Genomic DNA, 22,010 nt, shown 5'->3' with positions numbered 1-22,010 from the left:
CTCTTCATAGTATTATTCCAACTAATAAAAGAAAATGAAATGATAGAATTACAAAATAATCAGTTTTCAATCCTCAACATATTAATTGAACTAGGTATTGAACAATAGCTAATATAATAACCGTAAGTGTAAGAAATTTCTTCTGCTAGCTTCTTTTGAATTTCTGCCTTCAAATCCTCTTAGTGTTAAATTCTTCCTGTCACTGAAAGAAAACAGTACCTGATAAACTATTCAGAAAAGAAGCTTGTTTTTACTTTTCAGAGCTAGGTATCTGTATGGCCCTATAGGCGCATACGGGTGTAGGAAACTTCTGCTGGAAGAACATCACAAAAAGAGAAAAACAGATGTTATTTACCCTTTAATGAAAAATAAATACCACTATTTACTGCCTTGCTAAAGGAACAGATCCTGAGTCTGAACAAACTTCTGGATCCAGCTGCCAATTGCAGGAAATTCAGGGGCAGAAGAACATGATGAATGGCACCATAAGCATGCAACTGGCAAAACCCAAAGTGTGGGAGACGCTACAATCTAAACAGAGTCCTTTAACAGGAACTTGTAAAGAAAAGAAAAGGCTGGGTGGAGAACCTGGAGATTAAAAGATACTGTAAATATATATTATTTCTTTTAAAATAGACAAGACTAAACTAGAATCTAAGGATGCACACTTGTGCAATAAAACCAAAAAGGACTATAAGGAATTGGTTACTATAGAGTCAGAATGATGGTTTCCTTTGGAGGGAGGGAGTGTAGGATGGGGCTCATGGGAGGGCTTCTGGAGTAACATGTCCCAACTTGGGAAGTGGTGACAAGGAGATTTGCCTTATAATAATCTATATATTTATTTTACTTGTTTTTTAATTTTATAATTTAAGAAAGGGTAAGAAAATATATTGTATTATGATAACATGGAACTTAAATAAAATATGAGGTAGAAGATTGGGACTTGAGGAAGAATTAAAATATCACTGTGCTTCTTACCTATTAATATCTTACTAAAAATGTGATATCTTATTATGCAAATAACATTTGTTCTAGCATTGCCTTGATTTAGCAAATAAAAATATAATATTGATACTTACTGAGCACTTAATATATTCCAGGAAATTTAACATCAACTAACCTAGGACTTGATTACTATTATCTCTACAGATAAGAAAACTAAGACTCAGAGAAGACATGTGACTTGCCCAAGTGACAGTGCTCTAAACTATACTTCCCCCTATTCCTTCATTCATTCAACAAGTATTACCTGAGCACTACTGTGTGCCTACCATTGTATAAAATAATGAATACATCAGGGAGTAACAATGATTTCTGCCTTTGGAGGATTTATAGTCTAACAGGGGGAGACCAACGACGAGCATAATAGATAATCAAATAGACTAATACATTAGAGGGTGATATGAATTTTCCAAAAAAAAAAATAGAGCAGGGAAAAGGGGCTAGGGAGGGCCAAGGAAGGACACAGAGTAGGGGATACAGGTTGCAGTATAAATTAGGGTTTCAGGGCAGAGAGTATAGAGGTGGTAAAACGTAAGTTAATAGTTGAAGGAGGAAAAGGAGTCAGCCATGTGGCTATCTGGGGAAACAGTGTTCCGGAAAGAAGAAACAGTTAGTGCAATGGCTCTAAGGCAGGAGTGCTGGTGGGTTAGAGGTAAAATCACTTGCCAGTGTCAGCAGAGCTGAGGTAGGAAGAGGAGTAGTAGGAATGAGATCGGAGACACCAAGGGAACAAGATCATGCAGGAGTTTGCAGGAAACTGAAAGGCACTGAGCAACATGGAAGCAAGTGCAGGTGTTTGAGAAGAGGGGGCTCATGATCTGACTTAGGTTTGCAATTGATCATTCTGTCTTCTGTGTTTGCAAATAGCCTATAGGGGCAGGGGTAGAACCAAAGAGACCACTTAAGAGGTGGCTGCTGTGATCTAGGTGACAGATAATGGAAGAGTAGACCAGGACAGTGGGCAGATTCTGGATTCCAGAATAATTTGAATGTAGGGCCAGTAGAAGTTTTTAACAGATTGGATATTGGGTTGGGAGAGAAAGGAGGATGTTTGTGGTCTGATAACTGCAAATATAGAGTTTGCATCAAATAAGATGAAGATTTAGGGCAACAATCAGTATTTCGGGTTTGAAAGAAGTGAGTGTAGATAGGAAAACAGTGGAAGAGAAAGGAAGAAAAGGAAAAAGGAGAGAAGGGAAGGGAAAAGAAAGAAAGGGAAGGACAAAGAACTGAGCCCTGAGATACTCCAATATCAAGAAATTGGAAAGAAAAAGAGAAAGGAGACCCAAAAGGAACAAGAGAAGCAGACGGGGAAACACAAATTTAATTAAATGGCTCAGACAATAAATCTATTCTTAGAAGAACAAATTTATCATGAGAAGGAACATGATGCTAATTTTAGGAGGACTAGTGTTACAGTAAGATAGTCATTCTATAATCAATTCCCTGCCCATCTACCAGTTGGAAACAACAATGAAGAAAGGAATCAAAGGAAAACTTTGGAGGAAGGGTTCTAGTATATCACAAATCATTCCTTTGTCCATTCACTTTTACTCATTCATAGGTTCAGCAAAATTTATTGAAACCATGCAGGGGGTCAGACAACCACACCAGATGTTGGGAAACCATCATTGAACAAAGCAGAGTATCTCATCTCAGGAAGACCAGTGTGTGAGATCGCTAAGAGACTGGGAAACTGCAGTAGATTGTGGTATCTGAGGGTCATATAATGCTTAGAAAAAGGGATATTGGGAACTGGCCTCATGAAGAGCAGGAGAACAGGTTTGAGATGCTGATCTGTGCCCCTATGAACCTAACCGAAACTTTTTTTTATGACAAAAGACATTGAAAATGAAACAGTTTAGAGCAGGGGTGTCCAATCTTTTGGCTTCCCTGGGCCACATTGGAAGAAGAATAATTGTCTTGGGCCACACATAAAATACACGAACATTAACAATAACTGATGAGATTAAAAAAAATACATTACAAAAGAAATCTCATAATGTTTTAAGAAAGTTTATGAATTTGTGTTGGGCTGCATTCAAAGCTGTCCTCGACCACATGTGGCCGGCAGGCTGTGGGTTGGACAAGCTTTGTTTAGAGCCATGAGGATCCTGAGTTCAAATTAGACACAAAGAGCAGAGAACAAAGATACTGGATATCAAATGTATTCTCTCGAGATTCACATTGATGCCTAGGTGACAGAGCAAGACTCCATCCCAAAAAAAAAAAAAAAAAAAAAAGATTCACATTGATGTATCAATACTGAAAAATGCACCTGAGTAGAAGAAGGCATTTTTCTTCTGAAATCAAAATAGACATTCCTAAGCTGTGTGATCCTTGGACAAGCAGCCTCTCTTCCCTGAGCTGACTTGGGTCCTGAGAGTATTGAAAGGAAATGGTGCTTAATACTTTGTCAACACAGGTCCACTTTGTCATTTCCCCTTCGTACAGTTTGTACTTACAGGATTGTACTGGCCTTGTCTGCTGTACACATATATTTGCTAAATTGTCTCTCAATTAATTGGTCATTCAGCAATTTTTCTTTCTGGAGAATTGGCTCTCAGTGACTTGGCCTGCTTCAGGGGTAAGGGTGTTGAAGGAGCTGGTTGAAGAAACAGATATGATGGAGGTAAAGAAAGTCAAGCTTCTTCTAGAAGGCAAAACCTAGTCACAATAGCAAATCCAGAGCAAGAAACCTTAACTAAGTCAGCACAGCCTTCATGTATGCTTTCCAGGGAGCCAACCATGCAAAGAGCATTGGGTTACTATCAGGGAGGGAGACTGAAGTATAATGATATCTGACAAATAACACACAAGAAGTTAGACATCTGTAACCTATACATGAGTGTTACAGAAATAAAAACCTCTCACTGACAGAGTTGGTCATTTATTTTTTGCAAGAGTAAGAAAAGAGCTGTGCACTTTTTTATTCTCAAACCTGCAAAGAAAAATGTTTAAGTGTTTAAGAAGTAAGGCTGATTAAAATTACATTTACAGTTCTCTAAGATTCTCTTAGAGATATTCAAATTAATGTGCTTTGGGTGTCATTCAGAAAAGTAAGTACCATTTAAGATAGGAAGAGAGAAGAAATAAAGCAACAAAGAATTGTATAAGCAAGGAGTGAGAAAATGAGTAAACTGGATATTTTATTAAATTATCTAAATTCATATTAAATTATGATCACATTTATAGAAAGAATTTTATATTTATAAATGATTGGAGTAGCAATCAAGACATGTGATGTTAGCAGATTTTGTTCAGATTGAAGAGTAAAAAATAATATTTGTGGGCATTTCTTCCTAACAAAGACAAGTCATTTAGGTTCTAGAGGAAACCTCCAGTGACTTTAGGAATAGGAAATAAAAAGCCTGGTGCAGTGGCTCACGCCTGTAATCCCGGCACTGTGGGAGGCCGAGGCGGGTAGATCAGGAGGTCAGGAGTTCGAGGCCAGCCTGACCAACATGGTGAAACCCAATCTCTACTAAAGATACAAAAAATTAGCCACGTGTGGCGGTGAGTGCCTGTAATCCCAGCTACTCAGGAGGCTGAGACAGGAGAATTGCTTGAACCCAGGAGGCACAGGTTGCAGTGAACTGAGATCGTGCCATTGCACTCCAGCCTGGGTGACAAGGTGAGACTCTGTCTCAAAAAAAAAAAAAAAAAAAAAAAGATTAAAAATAACTATCAGTATATTGGAAGTCAGTAATACTGAGGATTTTCTACTCAAAGAAAGAAGGTAGTAGTAAGAGGACTAGGGATCCACTGACCTTATCCCATCAGTACAAGTAGGCCAGAGGATCTCACTACTAGAATATTAATTCTATCAGGACAGGGACCAGGCCCATATTGTTCTAGTGTCTGCAGCAGGGTCTGATCAGCAAATGTCTGCTCATATTGAAAAAGCAAATCAATATCCTACATACATGATAGGAATTCAACAAATATAAAATGGGTAGATAAATAAATGAGGAAACGGGAAGAAGGCAAAAGAAGGGAAGAAGGGATAGGGAGGGAAAGGAAGGAAGCGAGGAGGAAGAGAGGAAGGAAGGAAGAGAAAAATGAAAGGAAGGGAGAGCGAAAGTAAAGAAGGAAGGGAAAAGGAAGATAAGAAGGAAAGAAGGGAGGAGGGGAGAGAGAAAGGGAGGAACGAAGGGAGGAAGAGAGGGAGAAAGGGAGGAAGGAAGGGAAGAAGGGAGAGAGGGAGGGAGGGAGGAAGGAAGGAGGGAGGGAGGGAGAAAACAAGGAAGGAAGGAAGAAAGGAAAGAAGGGAGAAAGGAAAGAAGAAAGGAAGAGAGGAGAGAAAAAAAGAAGGAAGGAAAGTCCTTTTGAATATGGGAATGGAGACGATGGCTATGAGAGCAAAGGCTCTTTCTAAGCTTGATCAACTAGCAATGACATAATGAATTTATCTGCCAACAAACTATCACAGACCACAGACATTACTTTCTTACGTGACCACACCTCCCCTGACTCATTATTTCACTTTTCTCAGATTTATGTCCAGTGGGGTGGTAAGCTGAGTCTCCCCCTAATCTGGACTACTGCCATGGATCCTCACTCACTTCAAATCCTTCAGATGGATCATCAAGTTGGACTCTGGCTGGTTTGGGCTTCAGCATCACCCTTGGATCCTTGCCTTATAGATTACTCTTAATTTTTCAAACTACAGCCCTTAGAAAATCCTACCCAATCCCAGAGTGGCTTATGTTAACTCACTGTGGCTTGTCCAGCTAATGAACAGAACAAATAGCATTCCAGTTCACCAGATGGCCTCCTAAACCTCACAAACAATTGCCAGCGTCTCCAGGTCCCTCAAGACCCTTTTCAACTATTACCACATCTTCCCCCTCTGGAGATAAGCACTCTCCTGACTTTTACAGTAACTACTTCTTCTTTATAGTTTTATCACCTAAATGTGCATCCCTAAATATCATGGTTTAATATTGCCTGTTTTAAATTGTATATTAATGGAATCAGATGGCACGTATAGCATGTATTCTTTTGCATTAGAATTCTTTAGTTCAACAGTATGTTTGTGAAATACAACCAAGAAGTGTGTTGGTTTACATTACTGTACATATTTTATTATATGATGATTCAAAAATTTACATAGCCATTCTTCTGCTGATGGACATGTGAATTTCTAGTTTAGGGCTATTATGAACAATGCTACTATAAACATTTTTGTACATATCTTTTGGTGCACATAACCATTCATTTCTATTGGGTATATACACAAGAATACCACGGTTGAGGTGTAGGGTATATGCATGTTCAACTTTAGTAAATAGTGCTCAACTATTTTCCAAGGTATACCAATTTAATTTCCCATCTGTTGTCTTATAAGAATTTCCATTGCCCCACATATTGATAGTCTTTATAATTTTAGTACTTTTAGTTTATGCATAGTAGTATCTCATTGCGATTATATTTTGCATTTCCCTGATTAGTAATAAGGCTGGGTATCTCTTCATAAGAATATGGGCTATTGGATATTACTTTGTGAAGGGATTTTCCTATGGGTTACCTATGTTTTTTTCTTAATAATTTGTAGGAGTTCTTTATATATTTTGGATACACTTTGTTGATTGTTATGGCAAATGTCTCCTCACTCTCTGTAGTCTTTTTTTTTCCCTCCTTAATGCTGTGTTTTCAATTAACAAGAGATCTTAGTTTTATGTACTAAAAAATATTTCAGATTTTTCCTTTGAAATGAATGATTTTTGTGTGACATTTAAGAAATCTTGACCTCAAGATCATAAAAATATTATCTTACATTATTTTTTGATTATTATTTTGCTTTTCACATTTTATAGACAATCTACCTTAACTGTTATATATGGTGTGAGATCAGGGTTAAATCTAATTTTGTTCCTATTTATATCTAATTAATGCTATACAAAAGGCATCATTTTCCTACTGCTCAGCAGTGTCACTTTTTTCATAAATCAGCTTTCCATGTGTGCATGGATCTATTTCTGGGCTGTTATTTATTTTACTTGTCTATTTTAGTGGTGATACCAGCATTTTCAGATACATATTAAAATCAGATTATTAATTTCCACAAAAATGTGAGAATGTTTTTGACTGGATTGCTTTGAATGTATAGACCTAGTTGAAGAAAGCAGACATTTGTATAATATGGAGCCATGCAATCCATAAACATGGTCTATCTCTCCACTTTTTAGGTCTTTAATTTTTCTAGAAAATGTGTTTTACATTTTTCTGAGTAGAAGCATTGCACACCTTTTATTAATTTGTTTTTAAATATTTGACACTCTGGATGTTACCGAATGTGTGTGTGTGTGTGTGTGTGTGTGTGTGTGTGTGTGTGTTTGTTTTTTGAGACAGAGTCTCCCTCTGTCACCCAGACTGGAGCGCAGTGGTGTGATCTCAGCTCACTGCAACCTCTAGTCTCCCAGGTTCAAGTGATTCTCATGCCCCAGCCTCCCATGTAGCTGGGACTACAGACATGTGCCACTACGCCTGGCTAATTTTTGTATTTTTAGTAGAGATGGGGTTTCACCATGTTAGCCAGGCTGGTTTCAAACTCCTGACATCAAGTGATCCTCTCATCTCAGCCTCCCAAAGTGCTGGGATTACAGACATAGGTCACCGCACTCACCCTGAATATATATTTTTTAAAAATTAAATATATTTAAAATTATTGCTATTAGGTAGAAATTTATTTTTATATGTTTTATGTTTCTAATAATCTTGTCAAATGCATTTATTAACTATTTTCAAGCTTTACACCATTTATTTCTTGTTTATGCTTTATTGCACTGGCTATGACCTCTGATACCATGTTGAATTATTTATTTATTATTCTACTCCTTCCCCCAATTAGACTAAAAAAATACATTTCCTAATCTTCTTTTAGTATCATCCTAGAGATTAAAATATTTTCTTGACTCATCAAAATCTGATAATCTGATATTATTATAGTTACCCTCTTCTTAGACTTCAAATGCAAGGATTCTAAAACATTTCATCTCCATTTATATCCTTCTTGACTTACTATAATTGTTGTCATAAATTTAGTTTTATTTTTAATTTTTATATTTTAATTAAACTTTTTTATTGAGGTAAAATATACACATATAATTTACTGTCTTTACCATTTGTAGGTGTACAGTTCAGTGGTATTAAATACATTTACATTTTTCCCTTCATTCCACATATTTTAATTTTATACATTTTAATTCTATATATTGTTAAAGCCATTGCTGTTTTATACAGTCAACAACCCTTTAGATTTACTCATGTATTGCAGATTTACTCCTGTATTACCCTTTGTCTTGTTCTTCATTTTTTTCTCTATCTATGACGCTGTCTATCTGAAATCATTTTCATTCTGCCAAAAGAAAATTCTCTAGTGTTTCCTTTCATGTAGGCTTCCTGTGACAAATCCTGTTTCTTTGTCTGGAAATACCTTTAATTCACCTTCATTTTTGAATGATGTATTCACTGGGTACAAAATTCTAGGTTGGCAATAATTTATCACTTTAAAGATATTCTCTGTCTTCTTGCTTTCATGATATCTTTTGGAAAGTCAGCTGTTAACCTAATATTACTTTTTTGAAAGTAATTTTATCCCCTATGACTGCTCTTTAGATGTTTTCCTTTGTTTTTAATTTTAGTACAATATGATTTCAAAACAAATATGTGTCTAAGTTGGGTTTTTAAGATTTATTTAATCTATGGCTTGATGACTTTTATCAGGACCATAAAGTTTCAACCATTATCTCTTCAAATCTTGTTTCTGTTCCATTTCTTCTCTCCTTTTAGGATTCAATAACACATGTTAGAACTTCTCACATTTGCTTTATGTCTCTTACTCACTCTTCCACTGTATTTCCCATCTTATGTTTCTAAGATTTATTTTTCTTATCAACTTTTCAGTCTATTAATTCTCTCTTTAGCTGTGTCTAATGGGGTATCAATTTCAGTTACTGTTTTCCCCCAGGTTTTTACCATTTCCATTTAGTTAGTTTTTATTGTCTCCACTTTTGCTGAAATTTATATTTTTGTCTTATATCTTGGACATTATAAATACAGTCACATTAAAGTCTTGCTTTGATAACATCGATGCTTGAAGGCTTCAAAATATGTATTTAAAATCTGGAGGCTCTTGTAGGCCTGTTTCTATCATCTGGGGATTCTGTTATTTTTAGTTCAAGTTTTCCCATGTCCTTATGTGCCTAGTTATTTTTCATTATGCATTAGACAGTGTATTTACAACATTATTTATATATATTTTTTCTGCCATGGACCTAGGGACATCTGGGATCTTTTGAATATAATTTCAGGAATAAGAGTACTTTAACTGTGGCTCCTATGAAGTCCTGACTACTTTTTGTTCACCTTTACTCCAAGGTTGCAGCCCTTTGGTTACCAACCTAAAGAAAGCATCATTCACTAAGTTTACCTCCTTGATGGACCTCATATTTGATGTTATTGTCCTAGTTCCACAAGACTCTCAAAGTGTCAAGTCAGCCTTCAGCCATGTCTACCTCAATTAGCAAAGGTCCACAGGAGTAAGTGCCCTCTGGTACCAGGTTCACCTCTCAGGATCATCCTCCCCTAATTCCTGGCCAGATAAACTTTCTCTTATGTTTATTCTCTAATCCCTTCAAGTAGATATTTTTTTAATCCAGATTTTCTAGCTGTTCTCAGCAAGAAGGGTACTCCAAATTACCAGGTCTGCCTTTAGTGGAAGCAGAAGTTCAATTAACCACTTTTCAGGTATCTGAAGGTTCTTGGTGACACGGGGATGCCGATGATCCCCCAAAGGAGAGCTGCTGTTCTTGAATATAAAGAAGTATAGATGAGGGCCTGAGCCCTTCCTCACTCCCTGCCTATCATCACCGCCATAGCGACAACATTTGTTCTGTAGTCAATCATTTACAAAGAAGTTTCATATGGATTTGACACCATGACATTGTAAGATAGGTATTATTATTTCTCTGTATGTACTTTACAGAAGAGGAAATGGCATCTCATAGCAGATGAGTGGCTTTTGTAAGATCACCCAGTAGATGGCAAGGCTGTCACATTGATTCAAAAGTTAGTGCATTTTTCCTCTTGGGTCAAGAAAAATGGGTCAAGAAGCCAGTAGTCAAATGGAAATAGACATGAACATAGACCAAATACACACATAAACATGTACTTACCCAGCTAGTTATGACATGTGCCATATGTGACTACCAAGAAATAAGACTGGTTCCTTAAGACATACACAAAACCAGCCTCGTTATTTTGTAATCACAGCTCACACACATGTCACTGCACGCAATGGCCAAGGGAAGAGAGAATATTAGATTACAGAAGCAGTATGGACAAGGCCTCATGTACACAGTGAGTTTTGAGGTGGATTCGAGCAGGAGAGAAAGAATGCAATCTTTGACATAAGTGAGAATGGTGCTTCAGAGAAACAGAACCAGAAACAGAAACACACACACACACACACACACACATACACACACACACAGAGGAGATGGGAATTGCTACCTTGTCCATCACTGTCAAAGCCCTCTTAATAGTTTGCAAAAGAAAATATAAATACATTAAATGTACACTTAAGACACCAAAAAGCACAAAAATGCCTTTTTTCTTTTGGATAATTTAAGATAAAGTTTTTTGACAAAGGCAGCTGCAATTACTTTCTTCCATCCACTAAAAAGTTCCAAAAAGACATGGAAATTTACCTTGGGAAGGCAAGAGAAGAAAAACAACATCTTCTCCTTCGGGTTGCAGTGAGGGGTATGTGAGACATCCTACACAAAAGCTCTTTCTAAATTATAAATGCTGCGTAAAGGCAATGTATGTTCTCTAACACACGTCATAATGTCTCACTGAAACTTCTGTTGTGATGGTCTTAAAAAGGTATATTGCTTGTTTTGCAGCATTATACCAGCTGTGCAAAAGGTTAACAACCCATGAGATCTCCTAAAATGGGATAAATACTTGCAAATTCCAAGAGCACTGAATCCATAATCTTTAAAAGAAAAATGAGGCACCAAACATAATCTTAGGTGAATTCACCCATACATATGACAAGAGCAATTCAGTTATTACATTTGCCCTAATTTCGTAAGAGTGAATCTGTTAGTTCTGAGGGGGTTTGATTTGCTTTTCTATGAAACTACCTTGTTACATTTGTATTTCCACCTAAACTACTAGCACTGAGAGGCACAGGCATCAGAACCTCAGGGCTCTGCAAATTACTACCATCAGGGGTCAGTAAATGCCACAGTGCTGACACTGGACACAACACAGGCTTCCAGATGCTATGGATTATGGGGGCTGCTCAGTTTCTCAGGGAGGGGCACTGCAGGCAAGGAGCAATCCGGTGTCAAACTTCATGAAACTCTTTCCAGTAACAGGTGGCCTGGGATATCGGTCCTTTCCCCCATCAGTCATCACCAGGGTGGCCCCTTCCACTCTCACAGATTTTTTATCCTCTCTCCGGTTTCCCCATACTGTCTTCATTTTATATTAAAACGTTAGAACTGAATCACAGTTAAGAGCACAGAGTGGGTTTTTGTTTTTTGTTGTTGTTGTTTTTTTCCAGTTCTGTTCCCTTGTCCCCACCCCTTAGTACCTTATTGCCCTTGACCAGCGCTTTTTTTTTTTTTTTTTTTTTTTTTTTTTTTTTTTTTTTTTTTTTGAGACGGAGTTTCACTCTTGCCCAGGCTAGAGTGCAGTGGCGCAATCTCCACTCACTGCAACCTCAGCCTCCTGGGTTCAAGCGATTCTCCTGCCTCAGCTTCCTGAATAGCGAGGACCACAAGCACACGCCACCACACCTGGCTAATGTTTTATATTTTTAGTACAGACAGGGTTTCACCATGTTAGCCAGGATGGTCTCGATCTCTTGACCTCATGATCCGCCCGACTCAGCCTCCCAAAGTACTTGGATTACAGGCGTGAGGACTGCTCCCAGCCGACCAGCACTCTCTTTAATTAGGCCCCACTATTTTCTAACAGGTGATATTTAGATTGGACTTTTTTTTTTTTTAGCTTTTATTTTAAGTTCAGGGGTATATGTGCAGGTTTGTTAGGTGAACTTGTGTCATGGGGATTTGTTGTACAGATTATTTCATCATCCAGTTATCAAGCCTAGTATCCATTCGTTATTTTTGCTGCTCATCTCCCTCCTCCCACCCTCCACCCTCTGAAGATCCCAGTGTGTGCTGTTCCCTTCTATGTGTCCATGTGTCCTCATCATTGATAAGTGAGAACATGTGGTGCTTGATTTTCTGACCCTGCATTAGTTTGCTAAGGACAATGGCCTCCATGTTCCTGCAAAGGACGTGATCTCCGAACACATTTAAATAAACCATGAATACCCATTAAGTGGAAGAGGGGTGCAAGTCAGTGGTGTGTGCTTCTGCCTATGAGTGTGAATCCAGCTGTGCGTCGGGACAGCTCACCTGGGAAATGGGCTGCCTCTGATTGTCAGGGCGCAGGCTTAACACTAAGGAATAAATAGGTGGACAGGATTTAGTGGCCTGAAGGTTTGCACTCTGGATTTCCATGTCCCAAGGGAACATTAAAACACTGATGCTGTATTTGAAAGTCCAAGAAGCATCAAGCCACACCATCCAAGAAGGCTGGAATACCAAGGGCAGAAGAGAAAGCTGTGGACTGATCTGGAAAGAGGTGGATTTCCCAGGACCAGAAGGACGGAGAGTGATAGGTTCCTCATGTAGAGGGAGCCTTACCTGTTGACTTCCACCCATTACCCCAGGTATAGCAAGATGTCAGGGGTAGGTATTAGGAAAAAACCTACTAGTTAGTTGGGCTCATTGACTCATGCCTGTAATTCCAGCACTTTGGGAGGCTGAGGAGAGACGATCACTTGGGGCCAGGAGTTCAAGGCCAGCCTATGCAACATGTGAAGACCCTGTCTCTACAAAATAAAAAAATAAAAGAAAAAAGCTACTAATAGTAGGAAAAGGTAGGATATGGAGAATACCAGGGCCACTGGCTCAGAATGGGATTTAGTGCCTTAGATAAGAAGCATGTCCATGGTAACCATGGTGGTTATTAAGCTAGACGCCCTTTTGCAATTTCCCAGGATGGTGGAACCCTCAGGATTCTTAAGCTTAATCCAAATATGGGGAGTGATCCACATTTCTAATGACATTTGATTTCCCACAAATCCTAGTGGGATGGGAACAATCCCAGATTTAATTAATTTTGGATAAATACGAGTTTCCTACACTCAGTATCATGGAACAAATTCATCTTATTTATAGATGTTTAGTGCACGCCGACTTACCCCCTGCTGCCTCTAAGAAGCCACAGCCTAAGCCACAGGTCATGCCTTCTGCCCTGCCACAGGTGACCAGACAGGCAGGCTAATATGACCTCCACGGCATGGCTTGAAAACTCAAGCTGGGTTGGGTAGATTCCCCTGCCTTCAGCAACTTGAATTAAAGAGATGGAAGGAAGTTGCTGGGAAGAATGAGCACAGAGCCAAGAGGCCTGGACAGTCAGGGCTGGATGGCACATGAGAGCGTGCTCAAGCTAGTGGGAGCAAAGTCTGTGGGCGAGTGGAAGAGACCAGCCAGGAGAGAGAGGGCCACCACAGGCAGGAAATAGAAGCAGAGATACTGTTTCTTGCACCTAGAACACTCAAAACTATTATGACTCAGTAAGAGTAAACTGTATATAGCTATACTATATCTGTATATGCCCCAGCCTGAGACTTTTTGCCTGAAGTAATCAGTAATCAGTCTGATTCTTTTGACCACTGAACCATTGGCACTGAACACTGCCAATGGTTCTGACTTGATGCAACTATTTGTTTAGAACAGGCTATCCTTGGTGGGGCGTGGTGGCTCACACCTGTCATCCCAGCACTTTGGGAGGCTGAGGCAGGCCAATCACCTGAGGTTGGGAGTTCGAGACCAGCCTGACCAACACGGAGAAACCCCATCTCTACTAAAAATACAAAATTAGCTAGGTTTGGTGGTGCATGCCTGTAATCTCAGCTACTCGGGAGGCTGAGGCAGGAGAAGCACTTGAACCTGGGAGGCGGAGGTTGCAGTGAGTGGAGATTACACCATTGCACTCCAGCCTGGCAACAAGGGCAAAACTCCGCCTAAAAAAAAAAAAAAAATCAACAACAAAAAACAGGCTAGCCTTAAGGAAACACAAACAAGGAACTGACAACCAAAACAAAAAGTTCTGTTGCTTCTGCAGCAAATTGCAATTGCAAGTAAGTCTCTGTATTCCCAGATCATCACATAAAAATGATTACAGATGGAAAACAAGTATGACCTAATCTGAATGCCGTGCCAATTTTGCATTCAATACTCCTGTGCGTGCTGCTTTCTCAAAACTTTCAAAGAATTAAGTTGGGACTAAGCGATGCGACGGGTTTAAGAAGTGCTAAGTTATAAAACACGGAATCTTTGAGTGGACTCACTTTTCAGGCTCAGCCCAAGAATACTCAAATTTATACCCTAGCAACAAGTTTTCCCTTGGAATACATCTTTCACTGCATTAATTTTCTTGTAATGCTTTTCTGTTCTTACTAAATGGAAGATTTGAATGTCAGAATTTTCACTGGGAGCCCGGGAGAAAGGTACTCACAGAATCTGATACTGAATATTCTACTTTTAGAACCAGTGTCTGTTCTCAGGGATGTACAAAGAGGCAACACCCTGTCTTCAGCTGACACTAGCGAGAGAATAATTTTGGGGAAATCTATTAGTCTCAAAATATTAAATCCTCTCTTTGTCTGACATTGTGTAGAGCCCAGTTGTTGCTTCCCCGCTTCTATCCCTCCCTTACCGCTGGTGTTTTTTTGGCTGAAAGTTTGGTCCATAATTTAACAAGGTAGTTTCTGTCTGTAGAATGCAGGAAATCACCAATATTCGAAGAACTATACTTTGTAGGATGCACTTCAGATTTCAGGTGGGATGTCTTACCATCTGGTAGGAGAAAAAAATAGGGTTTAAAATAAAAGGCATAATATAAAGGAAATTTCTGAAGGGATAGAAATGTTTTATATTTTTATTTGCCCAAACATAACAAGCTAGATACTTAAAGTCTGTGCATTTCAACTTTAAAATAAAATAAAAATATATCTTACAATAAAATAATAACTCACAATAATAAAGTCAGTCTGTAACACGTAATAGATATATCCTCTGAATATACCCAATACTTAATCAATTCAGGCTTATAAATAGAATCAAAAGAAGTAAACCATGTCAAAAACAGTGGCTTTTAGATAGTTAATTGAAAAATTACCCTTATGACTTTTCATTTGATGAAAGTCCAAGAGGCTAAAAGGAAAATAAACTATGCAATGCTAAGAGGCTTTGAAATAGAATAGAATGATGAGGCCACTGTTTTTGTTTTTTGGCTTTTTTTGAGAAGGAGTCTCACTCTGTCACCCAGGCTGGAGTGCAGTGGTGTGATCTCAGCTCACTGCAAGCTCCACCTCCCAGGTTCACGCCATTCTCCTGCCTCAGCCTCCTGAGTAGCTGGGACTACAGGTACCCACCACCACGCCCAGTTAATTTTTTGTATTTTTAGTAGAGATGGGGTTTCACCGTGTTAGCCAGGATGGTCTCGATCTCCTGACCTCGTGATCCGCCTGCCTCAGCCTCCCAAAGTGCTGGGATTATAGGCGTGAGCCACTGTGCCCAGCCTGAGGCCACTGTTTAACAGAATTTATTCATAAATAATATCTAATATTTCCTTTAAGACGTTAGAATGTTCAGAGACCTAGCATATAAGAATACTGTATCGGCCGGGCGCGGTGGCTCAAGCCTGTAATCCCAGCACTTTGGGAGGCCAAGACGGACGGATCACGAGATCAGGAGATCGAGACCATCCTGGCTAACACGGTGAAACCCCGTCTCTACTAAAAAATACAAAAAACTAGCCGGGCGAGGTGGCGGGCGCCTGTAGTCCCAGCTACTCGGGAGGCTGAGGCAGGAGAATGGCGTGAACCCGGGAGGCGGAGCTTGCAGTGAGCTGAGATCCGGCCACTGCACTCCAGCCTGGGTGACAGCGCGAGACTCCGTCTCAAAAAAAAAAAAAAAAAAAAAAAAAAAACAGAATACTGTATACATTTGTATTACTGCTCATTCACAGAGGGGCTAGGAGTAAATAGCTTTGGCTATATGGGAGCATCAACGCTTTCAGGAGTGTTGCTTTTAAAGTTGCTAAAATAAACGATATCCACATGTACCTTCAGTCAATACGATGGACTGAGCAGAAGCGGAAAACTACCCCCACCCAAAGATGAGAAAAACACTAATGTATAACATAAACTTGTTTTGTTTTTAATACATAGTAAGGCAGAAACCAAGAAAGAAAATTTTCTAGATACTACAAGTGTAGTGAAGGCTCGAAGTCAGAGGAGTGGGAATTGATGCTAAGAGGTCAGAGGGCATCGGGGGCTGAGGTTTGAACACGTGGTCTGAGAGGGGAAGCCACAGTCCCTGCATGCTTGGCATACAAGACCTGACTTGGCCAGGTACGATGGCTCACACCTGTCATCCCAGCACTTTGGGAGGCCGAGATTGGCGGAACACTTGAGCCCAGGAGTTTGAGACCAGCCTGGCCGACAGGGTGAAACTACTTCTCTACAAAAAATACAAAAATTAGCCTGATGTGGTGGTGTATGCCTGTTATCCCAGCTAATTGGGAGGCTAAGGTAGGAGGATCACTTGAGATCAGGAGGTAGAGGCTGCAGTGAGCCATGATTCTGCCACTGCACTCCAGCCTGGGTGACAGAGTGAGACCCTGCCTCAAAACAACGACGACCAAAAAAAAAAAAAAATGAAAAGAAGAAGAAGGAGCAGGAAGAAGGGAGGAGGAAGAAGGGAGAAGGGGAGGGAGGAGGAAGAAGGGAGGAGGGGAGGGAGGAAAAGAAGGAGGAGAGGAAAAGAAGGAGAAGGAGAATGAGAAGGAGGAGGAGAAGAAGGAGAAGGAGGAGGAGGAGGAGGAGACCTGCACTGTTTGAAAAGGTGACAAGTTGGAAAAGGGGTATCTGGAAATGTCAGTCCACAGACGTAGGGGCTTTGTCTGGGGACAGATTCTTACTTAACCAGATGATAGAAACACCTGTGGGAAATCAGACTCTACTTTGGTTTGGAATCCGAACTTGAACTTCACCCAAATTGTGTGGCAATCCCAAACCAATAACACAAGGTTAAAGTTGTTGCAGACAAGTACAAGTATTTAATCATGGTAACGAAGTCTAAAGTTCCACCTAGGCCCTGTCTTGAGAAAGGGAGCTTGAACAGATGCAACAAATGGGTGAGGACTATATCCAAAGAATTTCAGGTAATAGAACAATCTACAAAGGAATATTAAAGAAACTGTGTTTAATCACAAAGCGATAAAATGAAACGACTGTATGCAGAAGCATTCTCTGTTGAACCTCTGTGATAAAAGTCACTTGACCCACATTTATTGTGCACCTGCTATGTGCTGGCTGTTGCTCTGGATGCTGGGGATATAGCAGTAAATAAAAGTTCGTGACCTGTGGGGATTACATGCTAATATTGGAGTCAGACAAATAACACATTAAATAACGTCAGGTAATGACAAGTGTGATGAAGAAACAGAAAGCCGGATGAGGGGACAGCATGAGAGATGGCATGGTGGTCAGAGGAAGTCCACCTAAGGTGGTGACATCTGAACACATACTAAAAGGCATAAAGAAGAACCGCATTCAAACATCTGGGGGAAACTATGTGAGACCGGAAAAGTGGCTGGTATAAGAACGTAGATGTATCCTTAACATAACTGCATCACAGTAGAGAACTCAGTGTGGCTGAGGCAGAAACAGAGAGAGAGAGAGAGAGAGAGAGAGGAAGGAGGCGCATCCTGTGCTTATTTATCTTTTGGAAAAAACCCCTTGTCCTGTTGATGTCACTCTAAGTACAGAGCATTAGGAAAAAGACTAGATGAACTGGAACCATATCAATAAGATAGAATTTAAAGAAATAAAAGCTATATTCACTGAAATAATTTCCATAGAATAGATCCTACATAATATATAAAAGTTTATTCAAAATATAGTTTTTGTGTCCGGGTTCCTTTTTCCAGTTTTCTAAGACATAAGCTGTCTGTACTGTGGTGTAAACAAGTCAAGTTCCATCTGATGACACAATGCAGCTGTAATTCCAATAATTTAATGTCTTAGTGATTTCTCAGCAACAAAACATTCTGGGTAAAGATAATGTGTTTAGATTACTATTAAACTACATTGTAATACTACCACTTTAACGACTTGAACTCCTATAATAAAGAGTTTCATACAGTTCTTAATATATTGTCTAATGTCTTAATACATCAATGGACAAAAGAGCTTACTTCCCAATTTAAGGAGAAAACCATAATTACCAATGTTAGAACACCATGCAACAAATTTTCTTAATGTGATTTTATTCAAGCTATCTAAATTAAAGTCAACCTTGAGGCAACATTTTAAATATATATAAACTACTTTACAGTCCACAAAAAGAACCAAGTTCTTCAGTATATATGCTAGTTAAATTTCTTTAAATACCTGCAATGAAGCATAAATGAATTTAATGATCCAAGGCAGATTTTTAAAGTTATTTTATGGATTAGTATCATTACAAATGCAGGAAAATGTAAATGAAGTATCTGGAACAACTGGAACCACATTTCAAATTAATTCTAAATGGCTTAGATCTTTTATGTTAGACATACTCTTTTGAAGTCAAACAAATTAAAATAATATTTGTATAAAACATTTTAAAAGAATAAGCATAAAATCCAAACTAAACACCAAAAGCAGTAGAGGCCATGTACCTAAGAATAAAAGATTTGTACGTATATTTAACATTATATCATCAAACAGACTAAATAGGGCCATTTACTGCATTAAGGAAAGTTAAAAATAGAAGATGTTGATGATCTGGTATCACAGGCATGTAGCCAGGTCAATAATTAGTGATGAACTTACCATTTGGGGGTCAGATTATAAATATTTTGAAAAACAAAATCTCTATTTTAATGACAAGTGTTTCTACATTAATAAGATTTCTTATATAGCAAGGCAATTTAGTCATTCTCCTGTCCAAAAATATGACTGATTACTTTTCAATATGAGCTTTTGAGCTTTTGACATTTAAATAAAACCTTGCAAAAAAAAAAAATGTATCAACACTAGAGCTGATCTCTCTTTGAAAGCACTTAGAAATGGATGACTTGGAAACAGGCTTTAATTTAAAAAAAAAAAAAAAAAGTCCTCAGATGCACAGACGACTTCAGAATCACTTATTTTTTTCCCCCACTCAAATGGGGCTTTGTAATCCCAGCACTTTGGGAGGCTGAGGCAGGCGGATCACTTGAGGTCAGGAGTTTGAGACCAGCCTGGCCAACATGGTGAAACTCCGTCTCTACTAAAACTATAAATATTAGCTGAACATGGTGGCATGTGCCTGTAATCCCAGGTACTCGGGAGGCTGAGGCAGGAGAATCACTTGAACCCGGGAGGTGGAGGTTGCAGTGAGCTGAGATCGTGCCACCGCACTCTAGACTCCAGCCTGGGAGTCCTCCAGGCTGGACTCCATCTAAAAACAACAACAACAACAACAACAACAAAACCATATAGCAAGGGTTTTTCTTTAAAAAAAAAAAAAAAAAGGAAAACTAACAAGAATTATTCATACCTACAATGATTAAATGCATATATACATATGATGTAAATACCTGTAAAGTTAAAATCTCTATAAGTCTTGATACTGAAATATGTAATCACAAAAAAGAGCTTAAAAGAAAACACAATAATCTGCTATCAAATTTTAAATATTTTTAATATGATAGATAATTTGTAGTGGAAAATTAAGACAAAAGTTTAGTTTATTAGGAAGTGCTATCACAAAACTAAAGGTGGCAAAAGAAGCTATTTTTCTAGGACAGAATTACATCTTAAAAGTCTTGTCTATCTGTGCTTCTAAGAAAAGAATAATATCAACTAGAAAAATAATAATTTTGCATAGTATCCATGATAATTTTCCATAGCAAAATAAACTTTTAGAGTAGAAAACTAACATAAGTCCAAGGAAATACAGTACTAATGTTGTAGTCACGTTATATAAGGTAAAGTGAATACATTTATTAAACTATGCTAACAGTGAAGTGCTATATTCTTGAGTGTCTAATCAAAGAAATAATTAGTTAAACAAAAACAACTTCTATATCAAGAAAAAGGAAAACATACACATTTACATTCATAAGAGCAAATAAAGTACAAAAATGTTCTTTTCCAGTAAACTTCATACATTGTAATGTCTTCAGTGGAGGTGAACTAATAGGTCAATATTTGGGCCTTGCATCAAGAATGTTCCAATTAAAACATAGAGCAATAAGGCCCAGAATTCCAAAAAAAAAAAAAAAAAAAAAAAAGGATGAGTATATAATGAAGTAGTTAGTTGACACTTTAAAGAAGTAAAACACATAGAACAGGTAAATTTCAAGAGTGAAAACTTGCTACATACGATCTGCATTAATATAGAAGAATTTGGGAAAGAAAAGAGGAAAAGGGTAGCAATGATTGGCAGAAAACAGGATATACATCATCAGGAAGCTTCAATACACACTAAAGACTTCCTTTCCTTCTACTAACATGTTCAAATAACTGTATTTCTGATGGGATTTCCACCCAATCCCACACCCTAAGCATGATCTTTGATTGCTAAGGGCTTATCCTTCAAGAATAACATCTTTTTCAAAGATGTTACTTCATTGGTCACTTTCTCCAGCAAAAACATTCTCTGTCTTTCTTCACTTTGCTTTTCTATTTTTATCCTAGGACACCGAGGGGGTATAGATCTGGTAATTGTAGAAGCTGGTCTTTGTCTCAACTGAGTCTCAAAGAGAAAATAAAATATCTACTATCTGGACCAGTGACTTGACAGCATTCACTATCTAACCAATCTGAAACCCAGAATATAAATGATCTTGATTTTATCAATAATGAAATCATAGTAAAAATAATAGATAGCATTTATTGAGCATGTACTATGTGCCAGGTGTTACTACAGGTCTTTCATGTGTGGATCACATGGACATTCATAATAATCTCAGAACTGATGTTTCCCTACTCACTTCTCCAAACTGCAATGCTCCCTATGAATGCCCATTGACAAACCTCTTTGTCTTCGTAATATTTTGCTCAACTACAATTTCTTTCCAATATTACTCTAATCTTACATTCCTAAATTAAATCAAGGTTGTCACATTTTTAAAAAAGGATTTCCACAAAGACCATCTCATTTACCAAATATTTCCACCCAGCTTGAACAGTGTCATCATCTTTCAATGAACAGGAAATGCAAACATTTTTGCTGCTTTCATGTTAATATGAACACACACTACTCATAGAAGCACTTACTGTGAGCTAGATATTGTTCTGGGTGGTTTCCAGTATACTAACTCATTTAATCCCCCTAAAAACACTGAGGTAGGTACTATTATTACCTCCATTTTATACATGAGAACTCTGAAACTTGCCCAAGGTCACATGGCTAGATTGTAATGCAACTGGAATTTTCAAGGATTATTTTGAATTTTAGTGTTACCTGCAATCATGAATTTCTAAGGTTACAATCTGTAATAAAAGGTCTTCAGCTTTTGCAAATCATGACTGCACTCTCATAATCAGTTTTAAGATTAGAGGTTTGATCTTGTAACACCATTTATCTGTCATCAACACAGAAATGGTTAGGCCGTTCTTATCCTCTTCTCTGAATGCCTGGTCAATACAGAAAAGTGATTTCTAGAATTATGTCTTTCAAATTGGACTACGCAATTAAATTCATTTACAGACACACTGTGCTACATACTATATAAATAGTGCAATTATCTGAAGTGGAAATTGGTGGATCTTTTATGGTAATTAGATGATTTTCAGACTTGTCATGGAGCAAAAGGCAAGGAAGTAAGCTGATCAAGATTGTTCTGAAGTGCCTTTAAAAAAAAAAAAAAAA

The 22,010-nt window shown here is 38.3% G+C and overlaps 1 protein-coding gene across 1 annotated transcript in view; it reads right to left on the bottom strand.

Moving 5' to 3' along the window:
* Positions 1-22,010, bottom strand: part of LRGUK (leucine rich repeats and guanylate kinase domain containing) — a 129,358-nt gene that overhangs the window by 18,372 nt on the left and 88,976 nt on the right. Inside the window, exon 16 of the mRNA XM_001100217.5 lies at positions 14,818-14,957. Coding sequence (XP_001100217.4) covers positions 14,818-14,957 — 140 coding nt within the window. The remainder of the gene's footprint in view (positions 1-14,817; positions 14,958-22,010) is intronic.

This window comes from Macaca mulatta, chromosome 3 (genome assembly GCF_049350105.2).
Source record: "Macaca mulatta isolate MMU2019108-1 chromosome 3, T2T-MMU8v2.0, whole genome shotgun sequence".
NCBI classification, from domain to species: Eukaryota; Metazoa; Chordata; class Mammalia; order Primates; family Cercopithecidae; genus Macaca; species Macaca mulatta.
This window is presented reverse-complemented; position numbering and strand designations above follow the sequence as displayed.